The sequence below is a fragment of the Hipposideros armiger genome, unplaced genomic scaffold, assembly GCF_001890085.2.
Source record: "Hipposideros armiger isolate ML-2016 unplaced genomic scaffold, ASM189008v1 scaffold_471, whole genome shotgun sequence".
Lineage (NCBI taxonomy): Eukaryota > Metazoa > Chordata > Mammalia > Chiroptera > Hipposideridae > Hipposideros > Hipposideros armiger.
This window is the reverse complement of record NW_017731821.1, coordinates 1,523,658-1,546,964: the sequence shown is the minus strand read 5'-3', so window position 1 is coordinate 1,546,964 and position 23,307 is coordinate 1,523,658. Positions and strand designations below refer to the sequence as shown.

The following is a 23,307-nucleotide window of genomic DNA, read 5'->3' as shown; positions in this document are numbered from 1 at the left end:
GGTTAATTATTTGTTTGCTTTCTGCCCTTCCCCCACTTGAATGCAAGGTCCATGAGAGAGGGTCCCTTGTCTGTCTTGATCACCATGCTTGTTTCCAGGGCCTAGAACAGTGCCCTGAGAGACATGCAGTTAAATACCTGTTGAATATTCAATGAATGAATTTTATTGTTTTCATCTGAAACTCACTCATGCAGATGCTGTCTGATGCCTTGATCTCAATTTTTGGTGAAATGTCACATGAACACAAAGCAGACATCCAGACATTGAAAAGAAAGAGTGTCTCCGAGACCCGTGCCCTTGGCTGCCACTGCTGGCACTGGACATCAAAGGTCCATCTTTCAGAGGATCCAAGTGCCTCAACGGTGACATAAATGCCTCTGCTCACAATTGGAGTTTAACTGCTGTGAGTAGTTTGCCATGTTTGCATGCTTCATGAGCACCTGGGCTTTAGGATTTTAAGAAGGTCTTTCAGGGTCTTCCCTGTAGAAAGAGAAATGGTTAAGGAGCCTAAATGGAAAGAACTCTAGGCCCCATTTTCCCTGTAGTGAGGGACGCTCCACTCCTATGTGACTTACTGTAGTGGATTGAAAACAGTCCCCCCACAAAATTCATGTCCACCTGGACCCTCGGAATGTTATCTTATTCGGAAATAGGGTCTTTGCAGATTTAATTAGTTAAGATGAGGACATATGGTTTTGGGTGGACGCTAAGTCCAATATGACCAATCTCCTTCTAAAAAGAGAAGAGGACACAGAGAAAGACACACAGAGAAGAATGCCATGTGAAGACAGAGGCAGAAATTAAAGTGATGTGTCTGCAAGCAAGAAACATCAAGGGGGCCGGCCGAGTGGCGCGATGGTTAAGAACTCGCTTGGGATGCCAGAGGGCCCCGGTTCGGATCCCACATATGAGGGCCAGTGACACTGCCCTCTACAGCTAAGATGCTGAACGACAGCTCAACCTGGAGCTGGGCTGCCTGAGTCGCCGGCGACGGCGTAGGCTGCAGTCCCTGTGGCAGTGGGTTGCCATGGGCTACCGTGTGTAGCCAGCAGCCAGCGTGAGTGGCCAGCAGCCGCTGTGAGCGGCCGTCCAAGAAGCCGGTGACTGATCTGCCTCGCCCGGGAAGAGCGCAATGATGGTGCCAACTTGGGCCAGTGAAGCAACGTCCTCCACAACTAGATTGAAGAACAAAACGACAGCAACTTATCTGTTCCTCTTCCCCCAACCACCCAGAACTGTTCCCATCCCAATTCCCCAATAAAAATCTTAAAAAAAAAAAAAAAGAATCAAGGGCCGCTGGAAACCACCAGAATCGAGGGGAGAGGCATGAAAGAGAGCCTCCCTCAGAGTCTCCGGCAGGAACCAACTCTGCCAACACCTTGACATTGGACTTCTGACCTCCCGAACTCTGAAAACATGGACTTCTGTTACTGTGAGCCACCCACCCACTTTGTGGCGATTCATTACAGTAGCAGCCACAGAAACGAATGCACTTACAACAATGAACTTCCATGGAAGGTGCTATGTGTAGACATGTTCCATTTATTTTTAAAGTGATTGAAAACTACCTTGGAATGTCTCCCCTCTGTCCCCACTAAGCCCATGCCCCATGCAGCCCCTGCCCTGTCCTAAGCACTATACCTTGAATTAGCTGGCATCCAGGACAGGGCAACAAAATTACCTCTTCTACGGGGCTCATCCTGCCATCAGCACCCAGGTGTCTAGAACCTCCCTGCTGTTTCTTCCCCACAAGACCTTCCCAAATTACTCTCATGATAACAACCCCAGGAGGGCCGTTCAGTCATTTTCGGGGCTCGGGGTATGGGTACCTCGGAGGCCAACTTTGGCCAGCAGCCGGATGAGGGGCAGGAGGACATCATAGTCCGGAGAAGCTGCCCTTGCTGTGTCCACCAGGGTCTGCAAGAGGGCTTCGCTGCCACCCTTGCTGATCATGTAGCGAATCCGCCTGTCTGTGCCTGCAGGGGAGAGCAGAGGGGAGCTGAGCCGTGACGGATCGCCTTATGTCCTTGGAGCAGAGAGGAGACCTCACAGCTAGAGACAAAGCAAGGATTGGATCATTTCACCCAGAAACCACAATTGTGTCACTTCCTGGATCAGCTTGTGTCAAAGTTGTGCTATCAGGGCAGACGCCAGCATCGGGGTAGGAAGGGGCTATGAAATGGAGAAAGAATGGAATATTTAAGAACCTAGGTGTATTCACCTGCAACAGCTATAATAAATGGAGCCCAGAATCCACTTTCCTGAGGACCTCCTGAGTCTTTAGTGCATGTGTGTGTACTTGTGTGTGCATGTGTATAAATATGCATAAAGCTTACACGTAATCATATGCTAAATGGAAGAGGGACTGCAGTACCCCTCTGCTAGAGGTTTGTGTCATCTGTAACAGGGATTGGGGTGACAGCATATGTGCAATAGTATTACTGATGGTAACGACTTTTGCAGTTAATTGGTGGGAGGAAAATATGGGAAGAGTTGGAGTCATTCTTTGACAAACAAATGTCCATGCATCTTATCTAGTGATTTTCAAAGAGGGTGTGAGGCTAGGGTGAAGTATATTGATCTTTCTGCCTAATAATTTTAAACAGCGACCCTCCCCCAACACACACACACACACACACACACACACACACACACACACACTTTGCCCCAGAAGAAGCTCAAAAACAGTGATTCTATGTCACCTGGGAAGCGGCCTTGAGTGACTCTCTAGGTACCGGTTATGGTTGCCCTAACCAAGGTGGCCAATGGAGTGGGATGCTATCAGCAAAGACGACCCTCTGATTTTTCATCCTAATGAAAAGTGGCTTCCTCTACTAAGGGCTCAGCAGAGCTCAGCGCCTATATCAGAAGGAGAACACTGAGGTTTCTTCTAAGAGTTTCAGACATCTCTGGACAAATTAAACGCAGCACCTTCCCTGAAGACCGGTGGCTTCACCTACAGGGGGTGCCTCACGCAGAAGACTGCAGAGAAGTCACCCTGCCACTGGAGGGCAGCACAGCCTATGGGAACACCTCAGCATGCATGGACCTTCCTCTTGAAACGGTAGCCTAAGGCTCTGTGCCTTGGGAGTATCATTCATTTTGGTATTGTCAGCTTGTTAATATTTCCTTCTGATGCAATGTGGCTGGCACACATAGAAATGAAAACGGACTGAATGTTGGCATGTCCAAAACGCTGTGTTTTCCAGGATCCTCGCGTGGACATGAGCTACCAGAGGCAGGCCCCAGGTAACTTGATTCCAAAGTAGTCAACTCTGCCATCTTATCTCTGGAAACTGAATGGCTCACCCCAGTGCTAAGCCCTGGTCCTGCCTCCTAGTCCAATGTCCACTTAACATACAGAAGGGAGCTGCCACTACCTGGCTCTCTAGGTGGAGAGACGCAGAAGGAGGAGAGAAGGACAGCATGGCTGAAGGCAACTCTCTCGGAGGAGAATCACAGACACCCAGAGGTGTCTTATAATGAGGTACCATAGAATAACCACCAGGGTCTAATTTCCTCCTAAGTGTGGGTCACTGCAGGGTGGATGACAAGACAAAACTAAAATACAATCCGCCTAGTTTACTCCAGGTCTTATTAACCTCAATGGGGAAAAAATGGGCAGGGGAGTGTCCCGCAGAAAACTTGAGTTGGAGCACACCCCCAGGTGACACAGACTCCTGGGTGACCCCACGGCTGCATGCCCTCACGTCCACCACAGGGGGGATAAGGGTGCGGCTACTCACCCACAGAAAGCAGATCTCCAAGGACCTGGAGAATGGTCAGGATGGACTCCCGGTCAGAGCAGTTCTGCAATGAAAACACAGGCAGCCAATGTTAATAAGGGGTGCAAAAGAGGGCAGGTGGGGGGGGCTAGGGATGCACGTGCAAACAGCAGAGCTGTGCTCCCTTCCATTGAGAAAGACTTCCCGCAACAAAAAAATGGCTGATGCAGTGTTCCTTAAACAATGACAGTGAGGGGACTCACTGAGGTAAGGATCCTGGGGGGCTCCACCTCCATACTGAGCCTTCAGGCCCTCTTTTTAGGGACCCGGTTTTTGTTTTGTTTTGTTTTTTTAGTAGCATGATGGAGAAAAGAAGCAGCATTGGTAATTTATGCAGAAACAGCAAGGGAAAGGGGGCTCTGTGGGCCAAGGCAGCACAGTTCTGTGATTTCAGTAGGCTTGGGTTATTTTTAAATGCAGAGAGCCGACACAGGAGCCTGCTACAATGTTGTGATGGAAAGACTTCCCTGACTGATAAGGAAGAATTTTTATTCTCTCAAGAGAAACCTAGGGTAGTACCAAGTCTCATTATGCAGATGTTGTAATGGGACCCCTTTGTTATACTGAAGAGAAAACTGAGGTACAGAGAGGGAGGATTGTTCAAGTCCCCTGAGGTGACCCATAGAGCAAAGCTCAAAGTACACCCCAGGACAATGGTCTTTGCACTGTAATATGCTAACAGCTTTTTTTTTTTATCTCAAGAACTTATTTATCTACCATTTGCAAATCTGACCCTTAAATACCATCTCCCCCAAGCCCACCCCCCACCCCCACACCAGCCCCTAATAACCACCATTATTATACTGTTTTTACAAGTTCAGCTTTTTTAGATTCCACATATAAGTGATGTCATACAGCATTTGTGTTTCTGTTTGAATTATCTCACTTAGTAGAATGCCCTCAAGGAGGTCTATTCCTGCTGTCACCAATAACAGGATTTCCTTCTTTCTCCTGGCTGAGTAATAGTTCAGTGTGTGTGTGTATGTGTGTGTGTGTGTGTGTGTGTGTGTGTGTGCGCGCGCGCGCGCGTGAGAGCATATACATACATATATGTTCTTTATCCACTTATTTGTTGACAGTTTGCTTCCATATTTTGGCTATTATAAAAAATGCTGCAGTGAACACAGGTGTGCAGATATTCAAGATACTGATTTAATTTCCTTTGGATCTATAATCCAGGAGTCCTATCTTACACCACTCAGAAAAATTAACTCAAAATGGATCAAAGATTTAAATAGAGCCAAAAAACACCTAAAAGAAATCTTAGGGGAAAAGATTCGTGACATTGGTCTCGGCAATGATTTCTTAAGTAAGACACTGAAAGCATGGGCAAAAAAAAAAAAGAAAAGAAAGAAATACTACATTAAACTAAAGAGCTTCTGCACAGCAAAGGAAAGAAGCAACAAGGCAACCTACAGAATGGGAGATAATATTGGCAAACCATCTATCTGATAAGGTACTAACATGCAAAATATATAAAGCACTCATACAACTCAGTAGCTAAAAAAAACAGATAACCCAATTTAAAAATGAACAATAGACCTAAATAGAAATTTTTCCAAATAGTACCTACAAATGGCATGTGAAAAGATGCCCAACATCACTAATCACGAAGGAAATGCAAAAAACCACAATACCACATCACACCTGTTAAGTTAGGCTTTTATCCAAAAGAGATAACAAATGTTGGCCAAGATATGGGGAGAAGGGAACCCTACCTAGTAAGCTATTTTTTAAAGTACGTCATTGAAAGCCAAGCTTTAATCTTCCCCATAGCAGCAAGTCTCATGTTCCTCTTCTGCCTTAGAGACCTCTGTAATGCCCCATGACATACAGGGCAAAGTCACAGCTCATTAATAGGGTTTGCAAAGCTCCTCAGTCTCCTGTCCTGCTTCTGTCTCTGATTTCATTACTCACGACAACAGCTCTGCCCAAAAATACCTGCTCCGGCAACATGAAACTCCTTCTATTTCCTGTTCTATCCATGCAGTTGCTTGCCTCTGTACTTCTGACCTTCCTATTTCCTCTTCCTCGGCAATGCCGGCTCATCCTTCCAGGGCCCTGTGGCTCCTGTAAGATTCCCACGCCCCTGCAAGCTGGGCTTGGGGTGTCCTGTGTCTCCCCACCACTCTGGGCTCAGCTCTGACAGCATGCTCACTGCATGGTGTTGGCATCGGGGTATAATCTGGCTTCCCACTGCACCCTCATTAGATATAAATGTTTAAAGAAGGGACCACGTTTTGCGTAGATCAGCATTCCTGGCACCAGGGACAGGGTTTGTTTCAGAGAAGGTGTACAATAAATGCGTTTAAGAAGGCAACCGAACTGAACGGTAGACGAGCCACCTGGAATCCAGGACGTCTCACACCACACCCAGAGGCAGAGTGGTGCTTATACTGTCTTCAGGCCCAGGTTTACGACCCTCCAGGGAGTTGCACTTCAACAGCCCAGCCAGGGCCCGGCGGAGGGTGAGGCGAGTGATGTACCAGCTGGCCACAACATTTTAAATTTACAATGCAGTAATCAAGATACAGAATACGTTAGTTCTATATTTTTACAAATCAAAATTAATACCAAAAAAACAAAACAAACCCACAATGAACAAGATATCCAAGTTTAACTCTTTACCTCCCATCCCAGGTGTGATGAACAATCTGGGGATCCCTAGGCAGCTGCCATCTACACTTACCCAGAAAAAGGGCGTGAGTTTTGCTCTGGCTTCCTCTCCCCTGGGAGCTTGGCCAAAGGAGGGTGGTCTCAGCATGCACTGTGCTAATGCCTCCCATCATGGCAACACGCAACGTTCGCCTGAAGGCACCATTCTGTGAATCCACACCGCCCTCCCACAGATGCCGTCATACACATGCACAATGCCAGGGCTCGCTGCCCCTCTGCAGTCTCCCCAAAACCTGGGGATAGGAACCAAAGAGCAGTGCAGCAAGTAATCTGCCATTCTGGCAAGCTGGAGAGGCTTTGGTTCTGGTACCAGGTTCCAGTATGCGGAGGGTCTCCCCACACCAGTAAATAATGCTTCGGACACCCGCTGGATGTGCTCCAATTCAATTCAATGCCAACACTACCTACCCGAAGATAGACTGCGATTCCACAGGTTAGGGGCTCAGTTCCACCAGGCTGCTCCCCCTGCCCCCTGACTAGAGCTTCTGGTTGCAGGTGTAGGTCATTAACTGTACAGTAAGTCCCCGGCTTACGAACTTTCGCAGATACGAAGGGACCTCACATTACAAACATTCGTAGATGCAAACAAACCGCGGAAGTAGCTCACATGTCTGCCAGCCATTGTCACAGCTGTGCTGCTGTGTGCTTACTGTCCAGTGCGATAGTGTACGGTAGTACAGGGCTCAATCAGAGCCCAGGGTGTCCAGAAGCAAGAGGAAAAGCAGTGGTGATGCGGAGGGGACTGCTAGGAAGGGCAAAGCAATAACCATGGAAACAAAAGTGAAAATAGTTGAGAGATTGGACCGAGGTGAAAGTCCAAAGGCGAAATGGTAGACGTCGCTTGTTCTTCATTCAACCACTGGCTTTACCTTGTATATTTGTGTCAAAGGCATATATAAGACTCGCTTTGCCGGACTTACGAACGAATCCAATTTACAAACGTTCTCCCGGATCAGAACTCATCCGTAAGTTACTGTGCTTCTGACCAGCTGGCTATAAATTCAACGCTCCCACACCCTCCTCCTCAGGTTCAGTTAATTTGCTAGAGCAGCTCACAGAACTCAGAGAAACACGGGACGGGCTAGATGACCCGTTTCTGGTGAAAAAAAATGTAACTCAGGAACACCCAGGCGGAAGAGACGCAGAGGGCAAGGTTTGAGGCAAGGGCATAGCGCTCACATGCTCTCCCAGCACTTTCACGTGTTCACCGACCCCAAAGCTCTCCAAGCCCTGTCTTTCGGGGTTTAAGGATGCTTCATTACAGTAGCTCCCCCTTATCCACACACAAGTCAGACGTTCCCAGGCCCCCAGTGGATGCCGAAACCTGCAAACTGTACTGAACCCTCCATATAACATTTTTCCTGTACATACAACACACCTGTGATCAAGTTTAATGTATAAATTAGGCCCAGTAAGAGATTAACAACAATAACTGATAATAAAACAATTATAACACTCTGCTGTAACAAAAGTTAGGTGAATGTGGTCTCTCTCTCCAAATATCTTATTTCACTGAAAACGCATTCTTACCGTCAATCTTAGCAACCTCAGCACCGGACTTTTTTTTTTTTCTGTCCTTATTAAGTGGGCGCTTTCGCCTTTACACTTAACAGAAGCACTTTCTGGCTTCTCGGCATCTCCGACTTGCCTGCGTCACCACTCTTGTGCTTTGGGGCCATTATTAAGTAAAATAAGGGGGACTTGAAAACGGAACACTGGGGTTCCTCAAAACCCGGCTGGGTCACCCGGCGGGGGGCGTGGCTGCAGCGTGGAGACGCCGCACAATGGGAGGCGGCACCTCCAGGGCCTCGCGAGATTTCCTCATGCTACTCAGAACGGCCGCAATTTAACGCTTGTCAATTGTTTCTTTCTGGTATTTTCCACTTATTATTTTCAGGCCGGGGTTGACTACGGGTAACCGAAGCCGTGGGAAGGAAAGCTGCAGATAACGGGGTGACTACTGTATACAGTCGGACAGATTCAACCTCCAGGCTCCAGGTTCTCACTGTCCCCGTGGGGAGCAGAGGGGAGGCGGAAAGTGCCATCCCTCTAACCAGGCAGGTCCACGGTTCTCCTGGCCACCAGCCCCCATCCTTAGGTGGTGTCCACAAGTCACCACTTTCACATCAGGAGAGACACCTTTATAGCTCTCATCACTTAGGAAATTCCAAAGGTTTAGGAGCTGTGTGCCAGAAACTGGAATGAAGACCAAATATATATTTCTTGCGCTAAATCACAGTATCACAGCAGGATGCCAGGGACCCAAAAAACGGCTCACAGGAGAAAACAAAGTCCCTGACCAACACTGAAGTTTTTGGATCCATCTCCAACAGCCCCTATCATTGTTCCTCTTTCTGAAGGAGGGAGATAAAAAAGATAAACTCCAGCTGTGCCATATTGTGTCACTTGTGAAATGCTGGATTCATTAGTTAATGACTGTAATGTATTAGTGAATTATGAGCAAAGGAAAGGAAAATAAGAGAAGAAACGGGAGCAATAAGAAAAAGAGCAAAGAGAAAAGGGAAAGAGAAAACCTAATAAAGTAGAAACTGATTAAAGAGGAGTAAGAGATTCCAGATTAATTTCCTTGCATTCAATTATTCATGCGTTCACCACCCCACACACGCTCACTGGGCACCCTCTCTGTGCCAGTCACCAGGCAGTAAAGATACAAATTGATTGAAACCCAGTCTGCCCTCTTGGGGCTCGGGCCTGGCTGAGGTGAGCAGCTGGCAGAAAATGAAGACCCGGGATGGTAAGGATTGTGACAAAGGTAATGAGTGATGAATGTTGAATCTGTGAAACCAAACAGGAAGGAGCATGGGGAGTGTGTGTGTTGGGGGAGGGCGGGGTGGCGGAGTGTTCCAGCAATGCCACAGCTGTGTGTGCTCATAGGGAACCATGACAGAGCTTGGTGACTCTTGGGGGGGGTGGCAGGGGGGTGAGACAGAAAACTGCTTCGCATCTAACTGAATTGAATGAAGCAGTTGGTCAGTTGGTGAAGGGAGCTGTGAATTTCTGTGGGCAAGAACCAGGTCTTACTCATCATCTCTGTATTCTCATCTCGTAAGGTGTAATAGATAATCCATGTATTTTATTATAGTAACTTCTCAAGGGAATTGCCTGCTTTATTACAATGTCCACTAAACCTCCCTGAGAATAAGCATTGTCTCATATGCATCCGTTGTGCCTGCCGACAGGGGGATACAGCTGGGCCTACAGCATGTCCCAAAGCCCCACCCCTAAATTGGTCTGAGGCCATAGTGCTTGGGATGAGGCCACCAACACAGCTGGCCACACACACATCAGTCACTTCTCCATAAGTGCTTTCCAGTATGGGGCAGTAGTGGCCTGATGGGGTACTTTGATCACACTGTCCCCTGCCCAGAGAATGGTCCACAGTTCATCTCCTCTAAGCCTTTGTCGGTTCACGCGATTGGTTTCGAGGTGAGTCTGAGCTCAGATCTGCATAAGGAAACCTGAGTAGAAGCCTGCTGAGAGATTCCAGAAAAGCTTTTTCTCCAGGATATTAAAAAAAAAAACAAAGAAAACCATTACAAACAAATTTTAAAGAACCTCTCCTGTTTTTGCACATTGCTGTAATGAGGACATAATCCTGGGTCATTGGTGACGTTCTTAAGCCGCTGAACCAACTGTGTGCAGTCACCTACCTGTGGGCTTTCAGAAGAGTGAAATAATAAATATTCTCACTCATAAAAGCCACTGTTACTTGGGTAGTTTGTTACGGAATTCCCATGTGATGGAGAAAAGAAGAAAATTTTACACCTCCACGTGTCCTTCTTCCCAAGCACTATGGTCTTAATAAACAGGTAAGAAATTGATTTCACAAACTAACTATAGCACCAGCCCACTAAAAAAGATCCTGCCATCTCATAGAAACAAAGAGACAGTATGTCATACAGATGTTGAGGTCATAATGTTCTCAACTCAGCTCTGAGCCAGAATGGATCAGCAGAATACTGTTTTTCTTTAAGTAAAAATGATGGCTGTCAGTGGAGGAAAGAAAGGCTCTACAAAAATCTCGACTGGCATTAATTTATGCAGTTATATTTACCAAAATGAATATTTTACACTATTTCGAAGAATAACACAAAGCCTTCTCTCACCCACAGTAATAATAAATGAGCAATTAAAGAAGGCAGGATTTGATGTGCCTTCATTGTCCTTTAACGATCCTCTTAAATGAATCATTGGGTAATCCCCTGTTGTTTAAGGCTTCCATTTGAAAAAAAAAAAAAATGGACCTGCCACGTTTTCGGGGAAAAGCAAGCAGTTGCAAGAACAAACAGTGTCTTTCACAGTCTGTGGGATCCTGAACTGCGTATTTCTCAACTACTCTTTCGAACTCGTAGCTCCCTGGTTTTGAAATGTTCTCTCTCTATTGCCTTCCACCTTCTGAATCCTCATGATGGTATATAAATGAGACCCTACACATCGCTCAATCTTTGGAGGCTCATACCCAGCCATTCTCCCCACCCCACTACTGAGCAGGGGGACCACGTAGGACCAGATACTATGCCCCAAGCTCATTGTGGGCTCCTGTGCATTCAAAGCTCTGCTCATGCTGCTAACCCTGTTGGCGTATTCTTTCTCCTCCGTCTTCCTTCCCATGACACCTACTTCTATTTCAATTCCAAGCTCACATTCCCCTTCTGTCTGGTTTTCCCAATTCACCTGCCTTCCCGGCATCATTACCCAAGACTGTCACATGTCTGTACTCACAGGGCACGGCACAACTCCAGCGGACCCTATTTACAAAGACTATGGCATAATCGATACCCCTGAAGTGGCCTGGCCTCTCCAAAGATCAGGACTATTTGGTCTGCACTTGATTTGCCACAACCCACTTCATACATAACTTTATTACAATCCTTACTAGAACCTGATTATTTTTTCACTTCTCTGCTCTGGTTATCTATTGCGGGTAACAAATGATTCCAAAACGTAATGGCTTAACACAACAGCCTTCTTATCACATCCCTTGAGTTTGTGGGTAGGGAATTAGGGCAGAGTTTGACTGGGAGATTTTTCTACTTTCCATGGTATCAGCTGAGGTCACTGAGTCCCACTCAGCCAGCAGGTGGGCTGGCTGGTCTAGAGGGTCTTTGATGTGTGACATGTGTGACACCTTGGTAGGGATGGTGTTACCTGGGCAGGCTGGAGGACTGGGCTCATTATGGACTGTCAATCACAGTGCCTACCATGGCCTTTCCAGCATGACAGTCATAAGACACTTGGACTTCTTACATGGCAGCTGGCTTCCCCCAGAACGGCCATTCCAAGAAAACTGGGTGGACGTGGCAAGGCTTCTTTTGATTTAGATTCAGATGCCCACCCGTCACCTCTGCTGCATTCCCTCGGTCAGCCAAGTCACTAATGATAGCCCAGATTCAAGGGGGAGGGAGTTCGGCTCTACCTCTTGCCTGGAGGGAGTAGAAAAGAATTTGCAGCCACTTTTTATCTTCTACATTCCCTTTAGGCTGTGAGCCCCTCTGGAGCAAGTATTTTGTCTCATACCTCTTTGTAGCCCCAGCATGAGACCTGGCACAAAGTGGGCACTTGGTAAACCATGAAATGGGATGAGATGGAAACTTAAGGGGTGGCTAGTTAGCTCAGTTGGTTAGAGCATGGTGCTGATAACACCAAGGTTGCCCGGTTCAAACCCCACATGGGCCACTGTGAGCTGTGCCCTCGTTAAAAAATAAATAAATAGGGGCAGCCGGGTGGCTCAGTTGGATAGAGTGTGTGCACTTAACAACAAGGTTGCCGGTTCGATTCCCACATGGGCCAGTGAGCTGCGCCCTCCACAACTAGATTGAAAATGGCAACTGGGCTTGGAGCTGAGCTGCTCCCTTCACAAGTAGATTGAAGGACAAAGACTTGACTTGGAGCTGATGGGTCCTGGAAAAACACACTGTTCCCCAATAAAATTTCTTTTAAAAAAATAATGAAATAAAAGAAAATAAATAAAAATTCATTAAAAAAAAAGAAATGGAAAGTTAATATGCAATCTGTAGGAGACTGGCTATCCTTTTCTCTTTGATGACAAGATTTACTTCACAGTATATTCCAGTGAGAACATGGTTACAGACGTCTACGAGTTCCACAGCTCAATGTTTCTGTCAATCAAGCAAGTGAGCAAGCAAACACAGAATGCCTATTATGGGCCAAGCCCTGAGCTAATGACCAGGGAACAGCAATACCATCACAGACTTACAGTGGAGGAGAAAAAGCCCAATTTTACTGGACAGTGAACAAACAGTCCATCCACATCCCATTTGGTGTTAACACGTCTGATATCAGAGAAATAGAGTGCTCATACTCTGCTACTCTGTTGCCACAGATTGAATGAACAAGCCCGTGAAATTATAATTCTGGGTCTCTAAAGAATAAGACAGAATCGCTCCCAAACTCGTGAGCCAAAAGCACAGGACACAGCTCATAGCCCATGAAAACCGTATTGCCAAAAATAAATTCGTTCCTCCAGTCATGCAGTTCTCACGCTCGCTAAAGATGGCCCATTGGGTAAATAAGAGACATTATTAAATTTGGAGTTGGTAATGAACGAGGGGAGGGTGCACTAATCACAAACTTCAATCACTAAAAATGGCTGGAATACCAAAACTGGTGACCAGCAGCTCTCCGTCTTCACCAAGAAGAAACAGGCAGACGCTGCATCATATGAAATTTAGTTTAGGGAGAAGGACAAACTTCCTGTCGAGGTTGAAATGAATTTAGAAGAAAGAGGGGTTTGAAAAGAGGATGAATGGAAATATCTATGAATGAAATTAAAGACTTGTTTCAATATCATGGGGGCGGAACGGTAATAGTTGTTTGCCATCATTATAGAAGCTAGATGCCTAATAAAAAGTGAATAAGCTAAAAATAGGTCTGAAGTTCCATTGAGGTGCAACTTCCTGGATCAATTTTCTACCGGGGTGGGGTGAGATTGGAGGGCAGAGGGAAGGGAAATACACAAAACCTATGAAAAGAATAAGGTTGTGTCCTCCCGGCAGAAACAATTTGGAATCCTGTGCTTAGTCAACACCCCTGGGCACATTTGTTGTCACTCAGTAAATGGTAAAGAATTTTGAGTCATAATAATAATGACAGCAATCAACAGCATTGCATCCCTGAAAGGTTCTCTGATTTCTTATAAATGACACTCCCTGGAAGGCAGGACTTGTCTCTATTTCTAGGAAGGCTCTCCAAAGCACGGTTGACAAATTACAGCCCAAATCTTGCAGGTTAGAATTAAGGATGCCTGAAACAATGTGCCAAATACTTTTCAGCTTTTCTGAATGGATTTTAAACACGGCAAATCAATGACACTTCGGGTGCCGGGCGCCCAAAGCTCGACACCAATGTAGAGGAAGTGTGTTGCTGCCTCTGGTTCAACCAGCAGCCGTCACTCGTTGCTTTTATCCTCTCTGAGTCTATCAATGTCCTAAACACACGGGAAAGAGTAAAAGCATACCCCAGACAGGGAGGTTCAGCCCTGCCTCCACGTGGCCGCTATGCTAAGCAGTTTCCAAACACACTAAAAGGAAGCCCTTTATCGGGTCCTCTACCCAGCTAATTCTTAGCAACCTGATCTAAAGCAGAATTATGAAGCAAGAAAAGTTGGTCTCTGGTGTCCTCGTGTCATTGTTTCAGGGACTGCGGGAGACCAGCTCCCGCAGGTCCAGGGGTTCCCTCAGGTGGAGGCGGAGTCGGGCGAGGAAAAAACACAGGGAGACACAGGAGCGCTTTTTCAAGAAGAAAAGTGTCTCACTTTATTTTTACAGCACGCCCCTTTTTATACCGGGCAGTTTAACCATTGTTCCATTAGTATCAGGGTTTTACTTCCTCATAATTCTTATGCTCCAGGGTACAGCTAGACCTTTTCTATGCTAAAGACTAATTTATCCCAACTATGCCCAAACCCCTCCACCCTCAAGGACTGCGACCAAGGCCTTAGCCGCTACATAATCACCTAAAGGATGGTTACCATGACCACCCAACAATTATTCTAAAAACTATTGTCTAAGCAGGATCTTAAGATTTACAGGGTGTGTACTTTGACCTTTACTAAAATACTAGTAGTGTGACTAAAATTGCCTTTAGTGTATAAAATATAATTATTTAGATATATCTATTAGAAGGGGAATTTAAATTCTCTAAGATATAAAGCAGTATCTGTTTCTCAGTCAGAGCTTCAGAATTTCTCACAATTGCAGTGTGCTTGGCCATGTCAGACACTGAGGTGCAGCCGGCTCCCGGCAAGGGACCCCACCACTTGGGGACTCTAAACTAGGATGTAATAACCTGCCCCAACCCACTCTGAAAAGCTGCTTTTGAGGGCTATCCTGTACAACTTGAGGGTTAAGAAATAAGCATCAGATTATAAATCCTGAATAGCCAACAACGCTTCCATTATTACCACTGAGGGCTCACTTTGTTTCAGATATCAGTTACTGCGTAACCCTCAAAACCGTCCTGCAATTTAGTTGTCATTATTCCTACTGTACTGGCATAGTAAGGCCAAAAAAAAAAAATGAATAATTTGCTCAAGAGCAAGAGTCACCTTTCTTTATATTCAGAGTTGAGTTTTGAAAGCCAGTAAGTTTGGAAACACTTTTAGGACATTCCACAGTAACTACATTAATGCTTCTTCAATGAAAACACTTTGATTCTAGAACCCAAACTGTGACCACTTTAAAACATGTCCGCAAATGCTCTCTCACATTTATCACTAAGAGGTGGACTCAATGGCCCACACCCTTGAATCTTGGTCAAGTGACTGTCTTATTACCAAACAGAATGGCGCAGAAGTAGCACTGCTTAACTTCCAAGGCTGGGCCATCAAAAGCTATGCAGTTCATAGCTAGGCCACTGGGATGCTGGCATCTGGTGCCCTGAGCCACCATGTAAGAGTACTGAATACCCTCAGGCAGCCATGCTGTAGGGAAGCCCAGGCCATATGTAAAAACTCATATGGTGCTTTGGAAGACAGCCCCCATTAAGCTCTTGAATCAGCTGGGATCCTTGGGCGTCAGCCATGAACCTTGAGAATGAGCAATCTTGAGTATCCAAAGCAGTTGAACCTTCAGATAACTGTGGCCCCAGGCAAATTCAGACCCAATCACACAACAGATGCCAAGCAAGAAGTGCCCATTCGCATCCTTTCCAAATTGTGAGGAAAATCAAATAGTTGTTGTAAGCCACTGAGATTGAGATCATTTGTTACACAGCAACAGTAACTGAAATGCAAACCAATCTCAAAAGCAGATCAATAGAAAGCATTGAAACTTTGATTCCTAAATACCGAATTTGGAATGCATGATAAATAAAATAAAATAAAATAAAAACACCAAGGATCTAGACCATTGAAGCCACAAAATACCGCAAAGATTTTACGGAGTTTCTCTCTTATTGAGTTTTGCAGAACACAACATGTTTGACAGTCGACAAAACATCAGACTTGGAGGCAGTAAGCCTCAGTCTAACCCAATTAGTTCATTATGACTTTAGATAAATCATTTAGCTTCTCTGGCCCCTACTTGCTTTCCTCATGCTTCAACGAAGGGAATAAGACGCTATAATGGCTCAGGCCCTTCCAGCTCCATGACCCTGTGGCATCTGACGATGTCAGGTTGGGGCTAATAGGAGATCCTCATGCTAAGAAGGTCGACTTTCTAATTTTTGTATTGTGGGCCAGCAGTGGCTGCTTAGTGGGCCAGACTCTGAAAATGAGGGATGAGACAGAAAGCAGTGGGACCCATTCATCTACTGGAAACATGCCAAGTGTCTCTGAGGACAGATGCACCCTCGAGAATCCAAAGTAGGGCAGGAAGATACCCCCGGGCTCCAAAACAGGCAGAGAGACAGAGAGACGTGTAAAAGAAGAGTGTTGACTTTTGTTCAGTGAGCACTCTTCCCCCATCACTTGACCTCTCCTGACCTTTGTTAACTTAAGACGGCACTCTGCCTTTTAAAAAGCACAGCTCTATAGTTGGCGTTTTTCCCAGGAAGGAGTAATTTTTTCCCTTTCAGCTCACAGTTGTTGGCCAGTAGCCTCTGGGGCATGAAGATATCCCAGCATTCATCCTCTGACTTCACAATTTTCTATTAATGTTCATACTGCCCGCTCTCTCTCTCAAAACTTCCACTCCGCTAACTATCTTCTCAAAAGGGTCTATCGGTGAATTCGTTTGCACTAAGGCAGATTCCTCAGCCTCAGCACTATTGATATTTTGGACCTGATAAGGATTCGCTGAAGTGGGATGGGAGGACTTTTCCATGCACTGTAGAATGTTTAGCCATATTCCTGGTTTCTAGTCAGTGTATAACCCACTCCACTCCCAGTTGTGACAACCAAAAACATGCCTCCAGACACTGGAATTCTCAGACCCCAACGGAAAATTGACCCCAGTCGAGAACCACTGCACTATGCGTTAATGCCTAATACCCATGTCACATGCTCTGCTTCCCAGCGTGCCTAATGAGGATGATGACATAAATTAAAAGAATAAAAGGCTCCTCGTTTCAGGAATCAGTGAAAGCCAAGTCAGAGAGGTATTTTGGGGCCTGGATCCTTTTGGTCACCCCACAAATGACTTCTCCCAGACAACTGTATACTTTCTACTTTCACTCCAAGCCAGCACTAGAGTTCTAAATCAGACATATGATCCATTGGATTCATTCTCTCTCTCTCTCTCTCTCTCTCTCTCTCTCTCTCTCTCTCACTCACTCACACACACACACACACACACACACACACACACACACACAGAGTTAAATAACAAACTGGCTGAATTTAGCAGATTTTGTTCTATAGTTATATCCACCATTCACTCAATTGCTTGACAATAAATCTACAACCAACAATGAAATAAACGGCGTGGCTTTGGTCTAGCATGAGACACTCCATCCATTTTTTGAATGATTATTCATTTATCTTCCCTCTACAGCGATTGGTTCTATTCTATTGAAAGAGAGCATCCAGCACATGCTAGAAGGTAAAGACTAAGATTTCTTCTTTGTTTCATGGCCAATATTCTCCCTCATTTGGCCCTGACTGGCTCCGTTATTGAATGCACTGTGTTAATATAATTGGAAGACATGTATTGGGTGGCTGTTCTATGTCGAGCAGCTGTGAGCAAGTCAGTGGAGTGTCAGTTTTCACAGATCTGTCAGTCTAGGGGTGTGTGCTCATGTGCAGTTTGGGTAATGGTAAGATTAGGAGAGATAATTGTTATGTGCCCCAGTTCCCTTTATTCTGCTATGTAAATATAAATTGCTTCCCCAGCTCTAGTAAATAAGATCTTTTGACAGAGACAGAGAGAGAGAGAGAGAGACAGAGAGGAAGGACATATAAATGAGTCAGCATAACCTATTTGGAAACTTCCTGCTTCCATTAATAAAATAGGGCCCAAACACTATAAGGCTGGGTTGGGGGAAGGGGTTGGGGACCACCACATGGAGCGGGGCAGCTGAAGCTCTGAAACTTGTTCTCTGCTCCAGGGGAATTCACATTCCTCCCAAGCTACTCAGATCGTAAATTACAAAACCAGGACATAACTTAGCTCATAACTCCGGTTGTTGTGTTAAAAGAAGAGGGGGTGGGTTTGGTAGATGGCTACCTCAGTTCTGACATAGTGTAGTTTCCATAGCTTCCACCTAGGGTTTGCCAAGAGATATAATTTCCCAAAATGCCCTTGGCCAGCCTCCTTCTGGGGGATGCCATCTTTCCTTGGCTACCCAGGGTCTCCCTTCATTACATCTAGACTTGCCAAACTATAAGCCAAAGTAAGCAAGATCAAGAGACTGGATTGACCATCCTGACATCGAAGGCAATTTTTCAAGTTCTTATTTCCTGTATGAGGACCCACCTCATTTAGGTAAGATTTATGTACTCTGGTATTGAGTACACCTCTCAGGAGGAACCAAACCTTCAACCTCAAAAATAAGCATAATATTATATATGGAAAAAAAGTCACACAGTACCAAGAAGGAGTCAGTATATCACACAACCTAAGGCCAAGGTTAAAAACACAAAGCCCTTACACTTCTGGGTGTTACCTCATATAAACATCATCGTTAGCAGCTAAGGTCAAAGGCACCAAGGATTGGACATTAAGCATTCCTATATAATTCTTCCTTGTTTGAAGGCCAGTGTGCTGGTGAGCATCTCAGAAAAAATATTTATCCATACTCAGCTTTAAGTTTCTATGAGGAGAAATGACTCATCCTATCTGGATAGCATGCCCTCTTCATCTCATGAGGCTCATCTCAGAAGTATTTCAGGCGATAACATGAGCCTGTTGGACCCACTGGCCAATGCCAAGCACCTCTGAGGAAACTCAACTGTGATTTCTGTCCTAGTGATTATCATCTTCAAAGCAAAATGTTTCCAACCAAATATACCCAGGAATCTCAGCGACATGCGACCAGCTGCAGCGGGAATGTATTACATAATTTATTGTATTATTTACAACACAGTGCAACGGCTACACAGAAAGCACTTTGGAAATAAATTAGTCATCTCTCCTAATACTCTATAGCTTCATTTCCAGGTCATCCAAAGACCAAAGACTTAATTAATAACATATTTTTCATCTATCTCTCTATTACATCTCCTGGTGATCGCTGCTTTAGTGAAGGAAGGTATTCAACATTTAATCATCCCTAGGAAATATGCACGGGTGTGAGTGTTTGTAAAACCTTGTCCCAGGGAAGGCTCATCTCTCACCAATAGGAACTTCTGTCTAATGCATTGTTAAATTCACACAGATTCTATTGTCTATTTATGTATATCCTCGATGCCTCTTTGCAAATGTGAGCACCCCATACTGGGACCATAAAGATCCACAGATGTCACAGTGGAACTCTACCAGGAATGCTTTCTGCTTAAACTCCTCTTGGTTGTCGACAATTTCACAACAGCTTCTTCCAGCACCCAGACTATATTTCACAAAGAAGAGGGCACAAGTGAGACAGAGTCAGATGAAGATAATGTTGAATACAAACTGATGATCTTCTGTCTTTTTTATAGTTCATGCTCAAGAAACCAGAAGATTCCAGAAAATCCATGTTAGCAGGCTGAGTACTAAAATTGATGAGAGTCGAGAGGTTAAATAAATGGAAAAGATAATGGAAAAAAGAGCTTCAAAAGGTGGAGGTGGTAGTGCCAGCATGGCTGAAGACTTCAAGGGTCAGAGATTATAATGGTAGAGTGGGAGGAAAAATAGTCTATTAAAAGATTCAGCAACCAAGCCCTGGCTGTTTGGCAGTTGGCCAGTTAAGTCACAATTTTAATAGTCCAGAAAAGTGTCTGCAGCTGTGTAGGATCACATAACCCATAAAGAGGACATAAGGCAACTCTTCTCTAATTGCCAGGGCTCAAGTCCAAGAACTAAGGAGATACTCAATAAGCTCTTAGTTCAGTGTTCCCACTTAAGAAACACACATTTGTTTCAATTATCCTTTCTGGAATTCAGGCCTATGTTGAATTATCAAGTAAATGTCACGGTGATGGAAGTTACTCTTGACTGCGATCCTTTCCATGAATCTGAGAGACATGGCTACACCAATACTCAGAGATCCAATGGCATCTCCAATACTCAGCCTAGATTGAAGAGGGGAGAAATGAAAATTATTGGTCGAAAGTCACCAAGAAGTACAGTCACAGAGTCATGACTTCATTATAAGCAATAACTTGACAAAATACACATTTATCTGTCCTTCCATCCATCCATTCAATCATTTATTGAAATTACTTGATATTCATTAGTACATTAAGCCATGAATCAGGGGGACTCAAAGGATGCCACCAGGATGGAAGTTCTCAATCCAACTGCAAAATAAGCCGGAAAGAACGCAAAAATAATGACAAGTTATCACGATCAAGTTCAAACTGAATTTAATAAATGAGAGTGATTCATGGGAAATCAGAGGAAAATATGAGAGGAGAGGGAAAATCCAATTGTGAAAAGCTTCATTATGAAAATAAAGTTTATAGAGATGGACAATGAGGAAGTAGGAAATTTCCTCTAAACAGAGGCAACAGTTATTTGGGTTAGCAAGGGCTATCCCAATTTCAGGATGGAAACCTCTTCTAAAAACCTTCTTGAAAAAGGTCAACCAACCACGTAAATAAAGCACCAGATTGGCCATGATGCAAAATCAAGGTTCTTCTCTCTCATCGGCAGGATGTGAGTGAGCTGGATAAGCAAAAAGCAGAGAGCCTTCGATCACTCAGAGATGCTGCAAAGGCATTATGGCACTTTGCAGAGATGGCTGATCAGATTAGTTCTCAAGCTTCTTTTATTCCCTCCTCCACAAAATAAAGTCTACCATGTTAACATCGACCAGTTTTATACCCATTTACCAAGGATGATTATTATTGTTTCGTGTCATTACATGTGAGTAACTTCATACATAATTAGCTTAGCATTAGGAACCTTCTGTTTTTCAGAGTCTCCATGGTCAATTGTCAAGCAGTTGATGATGAATGATCACTCTAACCTTTTATCCTTAAGAAATACAATTCAAAAGTCTGGTATGGCCGGCTCAGTTGGTTAAGAGCACGAGCTCTGAGCAACAGGATTGCCGGTTCAATTCCCACATGGCCCAGTGAGCTGCGCCCGAGCTGAGCTGCTGCTGAGCCACCAACAGATGGCAGGATGGCTCAGCTGGTGAGAGCATGTGCTCCTAACAACAAGGTTGCCAGTTCAACTCTCGCATGGAATGGTGAGGACACCCACCCACAACTAAGATTGAACACGGCACCTTGAGCTCAGCAGCCGTGAGCTGCCAATAGGCAGCCGGATGGCGGCTAGACTTGGAGCTGAGCTAGCTGCGCTCTCCACAACTAAGATTGATGGACAACAACTTGGCTGTTCCCCTTCCCCAATTCCCCGATAAAATCTTAAAAAAAAAAAAAGTTTGGTATTTGAGCCATAGGAGTAGGAATGTAGACACCGTTTGTGAGGAACATACTGAGTTCCTTAAAGCCACCCAATGGGCAGTATCAGAGGCAGGAACCAAGTCCCTTAATGAAACGGAAAAGAAATTTTCAAAGAGGCAAAAGAAAAGAAATCCTTGAGAAATGTTAATACTCTTTTCATTTGGAACCATTTTAGATTGACAGAAAAGTTGCAAAGATACCTGTCACCTGATTTCTCCATGGTTACCATCTCACAATAGCATGGCTCATTTGTCAAAACGAAGACACTAGCAACGGTACACTATTATTAACTAAACTCTAGACTTCCCTGAATTTCACCAGGTTTTCCCACTCATGTCCTCGGCCTTGTTCCAAATTCCCATTCTCCTCTCATCTGTGACAGATCTCAGTCTTACAATGACCTGGGACAGTCTTGAAGAATCCTGTAGAGTATCCTGTAGAATAGCCCCCGATCTGGGTTTGTCTGATTTGTTTTTTTCATTATTAGACTGGGGTTCTGAGTATTTAGAAAGTGCCCTTCCTGTCACTTCTCAGGGGTGCATAAATACCCACATAACATCACTGATGACGTCATCGCTTGCTTCAACACTTGGGTAAAATGACATTTGCCAGTTTTCTCCAATGTAAGGTTACAACTGTTCCCTTCCCATACTCAGTCTCTTGGAAGCAAGTCGCTATGTCTGGCTTATGCTGAAGCAGAAGGGGTGGAATTAAGCTCCATCTTTGGGGAGGTTGCGGGGAAGTAGCTACCTATATTTTTTTAAATCCTTGACATGTGAGGGAGAAATACATTCAGTTCATTCAGCTTTCATGGGAATATCTACATTCTCTTCCATCCTATTTTTCATAATCACATGCCCATTACTTCGCTTAGAACAGAACTTTTTACAACACTCAATCTGTCAGTACCTCCTGCGACCGTGTCAGGAAACGGACAATATCATGTTGCTCTGATGACTATTGCCATCAGCAGTGCATTCTGGCTGCTGAGAGGTGAAGGGGAAGAAACATGGAGACAGTTCCTTGGAGGGAGAGCTCGCCTTCAAACGCAAATCGGTGCAGTAATTAGGTATGATGAGCTGGAATTTTCCAAATTCCTTTTGCAAAGTAAATTGCTTTCTGAATTGAAATGTGCTCTGGCTTCCTTTCCTTCAAGTTTGGCCTTGTGTGAGAGTCCTCCCTTTACAAAAAGCCAAATTTGTTTCATTTTATCCTAGAACTCATTTAATGCTAATTGCGCAACGACGCCATTAGGCGTCACTAGATACATTGCAGAAGGAAAACTCATCGGTCAACATGAACTGTGCGAGTCAGCCTAAGAGACTGTTCAAAGATTAAGCTCTGAGAGGCTGCCTTCGAGCTCTCTGCTGTAAGATGGGGCTACAGGACACCATGTATCTTGACTGTCAACACAGCAGACACTTTTAGAAACATGGATTTCCCTTGGAATCCATGACAATTCTAATGGAGCGGAATGTCAGACTTCAGAAATGTTCTAATCCTATTGTCAAACACACACACAAGGTGTCAAATCATTTTTTTTAATACATCTAGGACAGGGAACTCAGCATCTCCCAGCGAGGTACACCATCGTTTGAAACTCTTAATTTTAAAGAGCATGATCTCCAGGCTCGGCTATTTCTTTGGGATGAACACATTTACATATCTGCCTAACCGCTATTTAAAGGGAATGATTAAATTTAAAAATAACCCACACCAGTGTTTATTTTTTGCATATATATATATATATATATATATATATATATATATATATATATCTGGAAGACGATGTTAATGGTTGTTATTCCTGAGTAGTGGGATTACAAATTATTTTTGCTTATCCAATTTTCTAATTTTTATAAAATGACCATAGAT

The 23,307-nt window shown here is 44.6% G+C and overlaps 1 protein-coding gene across 1 annotated transcript in view; it reads right to left on the bottom strand.

The window, feature by feature from the left end:
- LOC109395460 (cytosolic carboxypeptidase 4-like) overlaps positions 1-23,307 on the bottom strand; it is a 206,909-nt gene that overhangs the window by 65,669 nt on the left and 117,933 nt on the right. The window contains exons 3-4 of the mRNA XM_019666460.1: positions 3,747-3,810; positions 1,830-1,976 (exon numbers count right to left, since the gene is read on the bottom strand). Of these exons, the coding sequence (XP_019522005.1) occupies positions 1,830-1,953 (124 nt within the window). The 5' untranslated portion in view covers positions 1,954-1,976; positions 3,747-3,810. The remainder of the gene's footprint in view (positions 1-1,829; positions 1,977-3,746; positions 3,811-23,307) is intronic.